The sequence below is a fragment of the Solea senegalensis genome, linkage group LG1 (genome assembly GCF_019176455.1).
Source record: "Solea senegalensis isolate Sse05_10M linkage group LG1, IFAPA_SoseM_1, whole genome shotgun sequence".
NCBI classification, from domain to species: domain Eukaryota; kingdom Metazoa; phylum Chordata; class Actinopteri; order Pleuronectiformes; family Soleidae; genus Solea; species Solea senegalensis.
Window position 1 is genome coordinate 19,404,049 of NC_058021.1, and position 12,498 is coordinate 19,416,546.

Consider the following 12,498-nt stretch of genomic DNA (forward strand, 5'->3'; position numbering starts at 1 on the left):
TGTTTATCATCTCGGTAACCGTGACGTTATCCAAGCTACAGACGTTCTGCAGCAGTCATTCACTTGTCACCGTGTCTTTTGACTCTGGGTCAGACTCCGGATCAAATGCGTAAGGGATTACGGCGAGGGGAACGTCATTGATGAGACATTTACATCGGCTCGTTTGTAGCGACTAGGACGTTTTTGACCATAAAACAATTTCATGTTTGTAAGTACACCTCCATATCTCACATATAAGTGAGCTAGGACCATGCCTCTTTAAAATAGAGAGATTTAATGTCTTAGGTGTGAATCTAAGGATTTATTTTAGGTTTCAGAGTGGACCTCGCATTCGGGTTCTGTAATGAATACTTTACTCTTTCATTTTTAAGAAGGGTCAGGGGTCATGCACCCAAAATGGTTCTTTGACCTCAACCCCTAAAAGGTTCTAAATTCACATTTATAATAAACACCTTTTAATAACCTGCACCAGTTTCCTCCTCTTTGCAGTTGAAACAGATGTTGTCTGAGCCACATGTGGTCCCACAGTACACAGGACAAACTAACGGTGACTCCGCCCACTTCAGCAGTTTAAACTCAGCCCTCACGTTGCCTTGTTTTTTTTTGTTACACGTCTAAAACTAGTATTACGGTAACAGGATGCAGAGACCATTTTCACAATAAAAGCAACATTCTGTTCCCCCCAAAAGAACTTTTTACTTGCTTTTTACTCATTTCCTCAGAAGTCTAAAGAGTTAAACGTTTCCTATACTAAAACAGTCACAATATATGAAAGCATAACGATGCCATGTGACATAGAAAAACTAAACTTGTGGGGTGGAGTGGCTCAGTGGTTAAGACCGGTACCGGTACCCTGTGTGTGAAAGACATCATGGATCAATGGATAAAAGCGTCTGCTAAATGACATGACATGACATGACAAAAACATAATCTTAATATAACACGACATCTTATTTTGTTTAAATGTGAAGGAGTTCATGTCATGTGATACATTGTTTGACTATTGTTTGAAACTGTGGTCCTTTCATTATTAATATAATTTTTTTTTCATCTTATTGTATTTTAATGTGTCTTTATTAAAGCGTGGTCAGGCACTGGTGGCCGTGTGTATGGGGAAAAATGTTTTATTAAATAAATCTACACATCATTATATATTATTTATCTTAATATATTTGGTTTTATTTTGTAGATTACTCCTTTTGTGCACATTTGTTCACTTTTGAGATTTGACTGCCCTGTCATGTTAAAAGAAGAAGTTTACAGTATTACATTTGTATCAATAACACCTTATCAAGTTAAATTTAGGACATGACCTGACTTGTATCTTTAACCCTCGGCCTCTGGTGAAACTGGACCGTTTTTGGGCCAAATTCAAATAAAATTATTTATTTTGTTTAGGTTCTGTAAAGACTACTGGTTATTCCTTCATCAGGATTGTCCAAGAATGTGTTCCTCTTACTGTTATTAAACACTATGTTTGTCAAATAAATAAACAATATGATGTATGTATATATATATGTACATATATATATATGTATATATATATATATATATATATATATATACATGTATATATATATATATATATATATATATATATATATATATATATATATACACACATATATATATATATATTTGTTATATTTGAATATATTTGTTGTCTTGTTGTTTTCGTACAATTGTCCCCTGAGAGCTCGGAACTGTAACTGAAAACTGTCCGTTGCTTTTATTGTGAAATCTTGCGCGCTGTTACCGTAAAACCTAGTGTATATATGTGCGTAAATCTGTGCAGCACGGGGTCTGGTTTGACTGCGGAGCAGCACTGGAGCCTCAGTCTGCGTCGCAGTTACGGATCTCTCTCTCTCTCTCTCCGTGTCCAGGTTCTTCTCTGAACTGGATCCATTCAGTGTTTTCACTGTAGATGTTTGAAGATCCGCTGACCTCACTTTTGTTTGGTCACTGCGCGCTGCGTAACTGGAGCCACTCATCCATCCACGGCTCTGGGAACATTTCCTCCAGAGACTGAGCTGTTTCCCTGGGTGCAGGTGCAGAGATGTGGCGTGGACTGTCCCTGTCTCTGTCCGTGTCTCTGTCCCTGTCCCTGTCTCTGCTGCTCAGCTTCACTCTGTGTGGACTTGATGCTCTGGAGGAGACGAGCACAAGCGCATGGCGAGTGAAGACGCAGCCAATGACCGAGGCAACAGTGGCGGCCAAAGCGCACAGGGACGCTGCTTCTACCTCCACCTCCTCTTCCTCCACCTCAACCTCAACTTCCTCCTCTTCCTCTTCTTCACCCGCCAAAGCGCCGGAAAGTCTGCGGGAGGGAGAGCAGCTGTCCCCGGGGAGAGACGCCCCTGCTGTTGGCGCGAGAGGGAGAGACGAGCCGCCCACCGCGGAGCCTCTGGAGGACGAGCTGGACAACCAGGAGAACGTCATCAGCCAGGTCTGTGACGTCATCAATCCGTCTGTCTGTCGCCAAACTTCTTCGTATTAAATTAAATCATAACCTTTGATTTGAAGCGTTTTGATTTTGCTGAACACGCGCAGCTGCAGTGCGAACAAAAGTGCTTTTTCCTTTGGATCTATGGGCGATAATGATCATGGTAATGGTTACCTGGTTGTTAACTAATGATTAGTTAACGATTAACTAATGATTTAAGTCTCTTCTAACTTTTATCAGTGACATATTTGCAGCTGCAGACGATATTTAGTAAATGATTGGTTAACCATAGTAACCAGGATGCTGGCCGGCCATTAACTAATGGTTAACTAATAATTAGGTAAGGATTAATTAACCATAAACTAGTGATCGTTAATATGAACTAATCATTAGTTCATATTAACTAGTCAATATTAACTAAATAAAATTAATGTGTATAAGCCAGTTATTAGTTAGTATCAGTTAACTTTAACTAATCATTAGGTAACTATTATTTAACACCAACTACTGCTAGTTATTATGAACTGATCATTAGTTAAGGATGAGTTAATATGAACTCATGCTAGGCAATATCATCTAATGATTAGTTAATCATTAACTAATATCAGTTAATTGTTAGTTAACCGTGCAGTGTTAAGCTGTGTATGTAAGTGACATTATCGTAACCATTAGTTAATGATAAGTTAACCATGAACTATTGTTGGTAAAAATGGTTTACTATTATTAGTTAATATTAATTAACATTAACCAACGCTAGTTAATATAAACACACCATTTGTTCATCATTAACTAATATTAGTTAATCATTAGTTAACATTTTAGTATTCCTTTCGTAAAGTGTTTGCATGTAAGTAAGTAGCATCATCCTGATTTAACTAATCATTAGTTAAGCATTAGTTCACCATTAACCAATGGTACTTAATATGAATTAACCATTAGTGAAGTATAAGTTAAAGATTAGGTAATAAATAGCTAATGTTAGTAAGTCATTAGTTATCACTTTTGTTGTTTTGTTTGTTTGTGTGTAAATGCAAGAGGCATTAACTAATCCAATCATTAGTTAAGGATTAGTTAAACATTAAGTAGTGTTAGCCAATGTTTTTTATCATGACTTAATATTAGTTAACATGAAACCAATTAATGTTACTTAAGATTAATTAACCACTAGTTAAGCTTTAGCTAATGTATTTGTTACTATCGTACTGTAAAGTGTTACCCTCTGTGTTTAAATAAAAGTAAATGTCATTGTCATGATTTAACTAACCATTAGTTAATATCAGTGTTAGGTTTATTAATGGAGACCTTGGCGTCAAGAAGAGATGAAAGTATGAACTAAATAAAAGCCAGGCTTTCCTGAGAATGATGGGGGAATATTCAAGTGCCAGACCCTCGCTCTAATTTCCACTCTTAAATATAGGATAAATATAGAACCTTGTTTGATCTCAAGTGTCGTGTGTCAGCAGGTCACATCTCAGTGGTTTCCCACAAAAAAAATAAAAAAATGAAACCCACTTTTGAAGCAAAACCCACACGCAAAAATTTAAAGCAATTGTTCTTTTTTTGGAGCACAAATCTTACATTTCCTGTGTATAAAACGTGATTGTGTTATGGAGATGCACCACTTTTTTTTTTTTACCTTCTCTGTCATTGAAACACAGCACAAAGACCACAGTTTGTCAGTTCAGCTTAAATGCTCCAGTGTGTGTGTGTGTGCGCGCCATGGTAACAGTTTGCATCCCTTTGGCGGTCGGTTATGTAATATCCTCCCAAACTGTAATCTCTCCAAACCCAAAACCAGAAAGTGGCTGTTTGTTAAAGCCTGTATCTTATTCTTTTTCCCAGGCTGCAGCTGCAGCTCGTCACTCACTCTGCTGCTGTTGGTGCTCCTCCTTTTTCTTCTTCTTTTTGTTCTCAGTCACGTGTTTATGATCAATCTGCAGGAGACAACATATGATATTACAATTAATATAATTTAGGGTGAATTTCTATAAAAGGGATAATTGTGAAAGGAGAAAAATCAGTAAATGTTTGTGTGACTGACCTGAAAGTGTTGTTTTGCTCGCTGACATAGAGTTCTAGTGATTTATTTTGAAGTGCCACAAGGGGGAGCCTATATCTTTACACTGATTAATTTTTTTTTTTTTTTTTAAATGTGCACTATAAAAATATCTTAAATACACACACATAACGGTAAATCTGTAACAATATGAAAAGAAAATTTTGGTAACATTACTACTTGAGTAACCTCAACATTATGCTTTGTAATATGACATTTTGTTCTAACAGATAACTCTTCTTCGCTAAAGTGTTTTTATAACATTACAACAATCAAAACTTTTTTGGAATGAAAGCAATGTTTTCTTTGTAACATTACACGATTTTTTTGGTAACATAAGCAATGTTTTGCAATGTCAGTAACAAAGTCAACTTTAAAACATTTTCTGACCGGCTTTTGTAACATTAGAACATTTAGCAACATTTTTGTCATGTTGGTGAGAGGTTTTCAACCTTAAAACATTCTGTCACAGTGTGAGGTCATGGTAAGGAAGTGTTCTGTAACCTAATAAACATGAATTCATCAGTAGATTAGGGACAGCTGAGCACAAATAATTTCATTACCAGTAATAATTTTGCATTGCTACTTACTGTAGTTTTTGTTTGGTTGTTGTTGTTTTGCGGCTTCTCCCTCTCTAGGGGTTGCCTCAGCGGATGATCTGCATGTTTTATTTGGCGTTTTTAAGATTTTTACACTGGATGTCTTTCCAGTGGAGCACCAGTGGCTGGGATTGGTTCCTTGCTCAGGGACCTCAAACCGGCAACCTCAGGGACCTCAAACTGGCAACCTCAGGGACCTCAAACCGGCAACCCTTTAGTCACAAGCCAAATTCTCTTTCCGCTTGACCCTGGGCTGGGAAGGGGATTTTTTAAAGGAGACATATTATACCCTATTTCCCCCTTTAAAATAGTTCCCTGGTGTCCTAATGAACATGTCAGTGACATGCTTTGGTCAAAATACCATAAGGATGAAGCACCATAGCAGTTCAATAACCCTGCTAAACCCGCCCCTTTCAGAACGCTTGGTTTTCGTGCATGGTCCCTTTATATGCAAATGAGACACAGGCAAACACACACCCACTTCTTCCAGGGGGTTTCTGATTTGTCCTCTTTACAGCACTCACTCGCTCAGATCCTGTTCCCTCTGCTCCATTCGTCTCCCCCTCCCTCCACTAGTTCTCTGACAATACCAACATGGCAGCGTGCGCAGAAAACAGCGAGAGTGCCATCACAGGAAGAGACGTCCGACACAAGGATCGAGCTGAACAGTGCCGAACTGTAAATCAGTTCAAAACACTTAGGGACAGCACCACTGATGGCCAGCGGCGCGCGGCGAGCTGAATAAACTGCCACTGTATGTGACTGTAGCAGACCGGTGACTGTGCTCCGGAGACCTCGCCACTGCTGATCGCCAGCGGCGTGCGGCGAGCTGCATAAACCGCTGCTGTATATGACTGTATCAGACTGAGTCTGTGCTCCGGTCATGGAGGACGTACTGAACAAATATTTTTAATTAGGACGTGTCAGAATGGTCAGTTAGCGACTAGTTGGTGACTGGTAGGGCCTCCAGAGTCCCAAATATAAGTATTGAAATGGTTAAAAAGTTGATTTTGCATAATATGTCCCCTTTAAATTGTCCATGTCTCGTATAGATTAATTCAGAGTATTAATCTATACGAGTACACATTCAAGTCCTGCATACGTTGTCACAGAGACAGAAAGACAAACTGTGTCCCTCTCTTCCAGTTGCTGGGTGATTATGACAAAGTGAAGACCGTGTCGTCGGGGTCCGACTGCGTGTGCCGCTGCATCGTTCGACCGATCAAGCGCTCTGACTGTGGCGACGCGACCTCGGCCCCCCAAAGTGCGTACACCGTGGAGACGGTCACCAAGGGAACGGACTGTAAGAAGTGTGTGTGCATGGCTCCGTCCTCCGCCGTCAACCCATGCGAGGGAGAGTACAGGTTCAAGAAACTGCAGGAGGCCAGCAAGGACGACATCAAGGTAGAAAGTTCTACCATTTCTTCTTCCCTGAAGTAGTTTGAACAATTAAAGTTGACTCTTTCTCTCCTGACATTTTCTCTTTGTTTTGTTCGCCAGCTGGCGACAATCATCGACTTGTTGGAGGGCTCTCTGTATGGACTGGACTTGTTGAAGCTCCAGTCTGTCACCACCAAACTGCTGAGCAGGATGGACAACATGGAAAAAGTGAGGACACCTCTCCCTCTCTGTCTCTCACACAGACACTAATGTGCATATTCTTCTATCGAGGCTGTAATTTACTGCGGGTGTGTGGGTGTCTTTCTTTCCGCCCATCATTGTGCAAACACTCAGTTTGATTTACTCACTACAATCTCTCTATAAAAAGTCACTATTACTGAGCCGGGGACAATATGAACATTGAATGACCTGATTATTCTGACCAAAATAACTGATAATTGCAAAAAAAAAATGTTACAATGATGACAATGTTCCAAAAACGCATTACTGTTATTATTATTATTATCATAATTATAAAAACACATGATTTACTGGAAAATGTGAAAAATGAGAAATCACGACAAGGTGGAGGAGTGACTGTAAAAGATGCAGGCTCCCCCTAGTGGCAGTATTAACTAGTTTATTGCACTCTTTCACGACTCACAGCTGCCTTAATCCAAAAAATTGTATCAATAGTAGTAAAGTAGTAATACTACTGGTTGCTAATAGAAAAAATGCCTATTTCTCACTTACTAATCCCTGAGGAGTAAATGGTGTCAATGTTAGTAGTGCATGAAGTCAATTCTTTAAATTATTATCTAATTTAGAGGAAACTAGACGATAAAACATGGCAAAATATGAGTGGACAATCTATAAGATTCACCCAGGAACTTTTGTCAGCTGAATACATAAATCAGCATTGACATATTTTGTTGTTTCTGGTTCGAGATCCCCAGACTTGATTGAATCCCCTTGCTTGTCTTTTGGCGCCAAGTGAAGTGGGGGTGTTGTGCTGAAGACGACCGTCTTGAATGAAAGGAGTGTCGCTCCTTGGAGTTTGAGGCTTTCACCATTCAATGCAACATTCAATCAGTGGCCTGGATCTGAACAAGAACCTTTGTTCTCTTCTCTCCTTCCCTTCATTTCCTGTCATCACCTTATTGTTGGTTTTGGAATGAAAAGTATGAAGGGTTTATCTATCCTCTGAGTGTTGAGCTATCCCAGAAGGAGGGTACTGCATCGTGGACAGGTCACCAGCCGATCATAAGGTCAATGCTATGCCCATTGACGTGTTTTCCAATATGTAAATTCACCTACAGACAATGAATGCCTACAATCTGCCAAATCTAAGGAATCTGCAGCGCTGGGTGTGAAAGGTGCCTCAAATGCTGACTCCTCGTGTCTGTGCCCTGTAGGCCTTTGCTCGTAACCTCACAGAGAGAGCACGAGAGAAAGAACGTGCCAAGGACAGAGCAAAAGAAAAGGAGAAGGAGAAGAAGGCTCAGCAGAAAAAAAAGAAAGCAAATGACATGGGGAATGTAGGACAGAAGGTTCGAGCGCCCGCCTACGCCAACAAGCAGGTATTCAGTTTTTTAAAAAACCCAGCAGAGACACTCCCATCATCTTTATCCCAAGTTCCCAAACAAACTGAAAAAGAATTTTTGCGTCTCCTGTTCCAGAAGAATCACGAAAGTCAGCCGAAGAAGAACCAAGAGCAAGATGGTCTCGAACAACAGCAGCAGCAGCAGCCGGCAAGCAACAAGACGGGGAGTCAAAAGCCAGTCAAAGAGAAGAACAGCATGGTTGTCAAAGGCGTGACCTTCTACAAGGCAGAAGAGAGCTACAAGGAGAACGACAGAGGGAGAGGAAGGAATAGTAAGTGTGTGGTGGTGCTTTTATGTTTTATTCCTGTTTTATCAAGTTACTTTTTAGAGGTTAAGGTAAAATGTTAAAACATGTCCTCTCTTGTCTTCTTTCTCTCCTCTTACAGCTTCTTCATGGGACTTGCTGATTTCTGACCAGCTGCCACCTCTCAGGACTCTGCCCATTCAGCGCCCAGCACCTGCACCCACTGTCAGCGCAGAACTGGACCTCAGGGACTTGTCAAGGCGAGAGAGCAACCCTACACCAACCCGGCAGCCAACCAGCCGCCGGACGACCACCAAACCAACGCCAACTACAGCCGTACCAGCCCCCACGACTGTGATACCATCAACAGCAGCTCCAGAACCAACACCGACTACACCAACAACTACGTCCCAACAAACTACTACTCAGAGAACAACTCCTCAGCCGACCACCCAGCACAGCACCGCGGCTTCACATACACGTCCACCTGTTGACACGTCTCCTACAGCGGCACCTCAAGCTGGACCTAAAAGTCGACTTAGCTGGACAGAGAGTCCTGCTGACCGACCAAAGGCCACCAAAAAGCCTGGTAGACACCAGCTTAAGTTTGTGACATCTTGAGAAGATGTTTACTGCTCTGTCTCAATCAGAATTGTTAAATCAATGTCTCGATAATTAGATACAGAAATCAAAAATGCTGCTAATGATGAGTCACAGTGTCACCTACCTCAACATGAATGTGTTCTTGCAGGAGTGTGTAAGGACACGGTGGCCAGCCTCTCTGATCCGGTCCAGCACAACTCTTACGGCCTGAGTGACGGTGCCTGGATGAGAGATGCACGTGGCCACGGCAATGTCATCTACCTCACCAGTGGTCACTATGGCAACAGCCTCCTCGAGTTTCGCGACATTGAGGCCCTCAAATCAGGTGCGCACGTGTGTTTTCACTTGTGTTATGACTTTGGCCAGCTTCACACATTAAGTTTCCTGTGTGTTCTTTTCCGCTCAGGTCAGGCGAGTAATTCATACAAGCTGCCCTACAGCTTCACTGGAACAGGCCATGTGGTGTTTAATGGGGCCCTCTACTACAACCGCGCGTTCAGCAGGGACGTCATCCGATACGACCTGAGGCACAGATACGTCGCTGCCTGGACCACACTGCACGATGCCTTACTGGAGGAGCAAGGTCACAGGACACAGACTGAAGTAAGGCTCATGGCATGAGTTGTGTGAGCATTGTGGTAACTGTGATGCGAACCCCACAGGAAGCACTGCACAGTGATTTAGTAGACTAGTATGCACGCGGGAGTCCTTCAAAGGCCATGAAAGATCAGTGAGTGGAACTGGAAGTGCTGCAAATCACTGCAGACGTCGAAAACATGAAAATCAAGCAGTATGAGGACTTAATGGTGTGAAGGAACTCCTTAAATCCATAAGTCTTTAAATTTGAACGTTTTGTTTCCAGGTGGAACTGGCTGTGGACGAGTCGGGTCTGTGGATACTCTATCCTGCTCTGGACACAGAAGGATTTCACCAGGAGGTCATCCTGCTTGTCCACCTCCATCCCCGTGAGCTTCAGCCGATTCGGACCTTCCGCACAGGTCTTCGGCGCGGTCGCTATGGAAACAGCTTCCTTGTTTGTGGTGTGCTCTATGCTGTGGACAGCATGGAGCGCCACTACGCTAACGTGACGTACGCCTTTGACACACACACGCTCACACACACCGTGCCGAGCCTAGCTTTTACGAACATGCACGGGCACACCTCACAGCTGGCTTACTGCCCGCTGGACAAGAAACTGTACGCGTGGGACAATGGGCACCAGATGATGTATGACGTCATCTTCGCCTATTAGCGTAAGTCAAGGTGAAATGGACAGAGAGCAATGTAGCATGTTCAGCAAAGCGGTCAAAACAAAGCTGAAGACAGAAGGATTGAGGCAACAGGAGAACTGATATTTGATCACTGGATCAGTCTACAGTATATACTGCTCAACCGCTGCTCTGTCTCTCTATCACACACACGCACTCACACACACAATAAGAAAGCCAACTCTCACACACAGTGGAGGCGTCAACTGAAAAGAGCAGCGTCAAGCCTTACTGAACTGCATTGTGGGTCCGTAGCTTTGCTTTGCTTGCACTGTGTGCGTCAGAGGTTGAAATTCACTATATGGACAAAAGTATTCGGATGACTGACTATGACAATAACAGGGACTGTAATGACTTAATACATATATATAGTACTATAACACAGAGTTGGTCCCGCTTTTGTAGCTAGAACATTTTCTGAGGTTTTTCCTCAAGATTCTATAGTCCTTGTTTTGTGCACAGGGGGAACAGTCATGTTGGAATAGAAAAGAGCCTTCCTTCAACTGGAAGCACAGATTGTCCAAAATGTCTTGGTATGCTGAAGTGTTAAGATTGTCCTTCACTGGAGATGCGGGGCCTGATGGAAACACCTGAATTCAATACTTAACAGGTGTGGCTAAATATTTTTGTCCATATAGTGTATATTACCGTAAATACTCCAGCACAGGTGCTAGCTAATCAAATGGCCTTCAGCTCAAACACAACACATCCCAAAAAGAGCTCTTGGACAATGTTGTTTTTTGTCGGAAAAAGTGCACCCCAGCAATGGCGAACATCGTGTCACATCAAAATCACGTTAGCGACATTAGCAACTCTTGCTACGTAGTTAGCCATGACACAGCTCTGCTAAACTCTGATTGCTACCCACCACCACCACCAAGCATTAAGTTCAGATCATCACCCCAGCTGATGTCCACAGAGTTACAACATGCTTTTAGTCCAAACAGTTAAAAAAACTAGCCAGTAGGGGGAGCTCCCCTAAGAACTACTACATGTAAGAGGAGGACAACAGCTTATTTGGGCAAGTGTCTCAGTTTTGTGGTGATGCGTTCAAATTTAACCACTATATTTTACTTCAGACGTTATTAAAGAAAACTTAAGCATATAAAAAAAAAATGACAAAAACATTTATATATATTTTTTAAAAAAAGATGTAGGTTTGTTTCCTCCTGCAGGTTCTGGAGCCCTTTTAGATGCTCTTATGTCGGGATCAGACGACACGGCATTTTTGTCTTTCACGATGGTCACCATGTCGTATCTTGTTCTGGGGAACTAGCAACACTAAGCAAGTATGACGCCCCCCCCGACCAATCATCGTTCATGTGCGAGTTCATAGGTCATCAGGGAGGCGGGGCAAGGGCAGTCAATTATTATCTCAGCGTTGCTGAAGTGCCTCCACTATCTAGCCAACATTTTTTTTTAACTTTGTCGTGATAGTCCTTTGACAAGACTTTAAAGAGTCAGAGGCATATTTCAGGGTCACTAACATACTTATGTTTATGTCTGTATGTTATGCTGCGTCAGAGCACTCTGCCAATGTCCAGGAGCAGGTATTCTAGCTAGTTTGAAGAAAATTCTAACATCTGGGTTTCGTGGAGCAGCCCAGACACCAAATCTCTGTTCTTCAGTTATGTTAAATTACACATCCCGACGTTCATACTCAGGTCTGACACTGGAAATGTGTCATGACCAAAGTGCTTGAAAATCGGCATGAATTTTGTGTCGTCTGATCCCGGCATAATCTCCTAAGAATATATAGGAGGCATTTTTAAATATATACTGATTGTGAGGAATGCATTTGTAAAATGAGGGACTCACAATATTATGTGTACATACAAAGACTGTATATACTGAATAGTGATGTTTTTATAACGTATGTCTGCTTAACGTGTTGCCTATTTACTGTCATACGCTGAGCAGAGAAGCCGTGTGCTGTTAGTGCTTCACCGGTTAATGGAGTTCAGTCACAAATTTCACGCCAACACATTAAGATGTTCCTCACATCAGTTTTTTTTTTTTAACCCAAGACAAGGTTAATTTCAACTGCGGCCTTTTTGGTTTGTTAATTTATATTAAAATGTTTCTAAAGATGAGGGGGTGAACCATCTTTTTCCAGTCTTTTTCAGGTTCTCCGTCTCGCTCTCTCTGGCCATCTTGTGCAGCCTGCTGTGGACATTATTTCTGGGGTTGATTTAGTTTTCCTGGAAGCAGCAGAGGCACTGGAAGAATCCCAAGGGTGGAAAATAAGACCCAGCTTGATGCTGGGTCAACCTCTGACTGAGAAATCTTCAGGACACACAC

At 41.9% G+C, this 12,498-nt stretch overlaps 1 protein-coding gene across 1 annotated transcript; it reads left to right on the forward strand.

Moving 5' to 3' along the window:
- Window positions 1–1,790: 1,790 nt before the first annotated feature.
- Window positions 1,791–12,290, forward strand: LOC122781113 (olfactomedin-like protein 2B). Its single transcript, XM_044044627.1, has 9 exons — window positions 1,791–2,446; window positions 6,245–6,502; window positions 6,599–6,706; window positions 7,894–8,058; window positions 8,158–8,353; window positions 8,469–8,915; window positions 9,078–9,254; window positions 9,336–9,532; window positions 9,792–12,290. The coding sequence occupies exons 1-9, from the start codon at window positions 2,057–2,059 to the stop codon at window positions 10,179–10,181; spliced, it is 2,328 nt and encodes a 775-aa protein (XP_043900562.1). The 5' UTR covers window positions 1,791–2,056; the 3' UTR covers window positions 10,182–12,290.
- The last annotated feature ends 208 nt before the right edge of the window (window positions 12,291–12,498 follow it).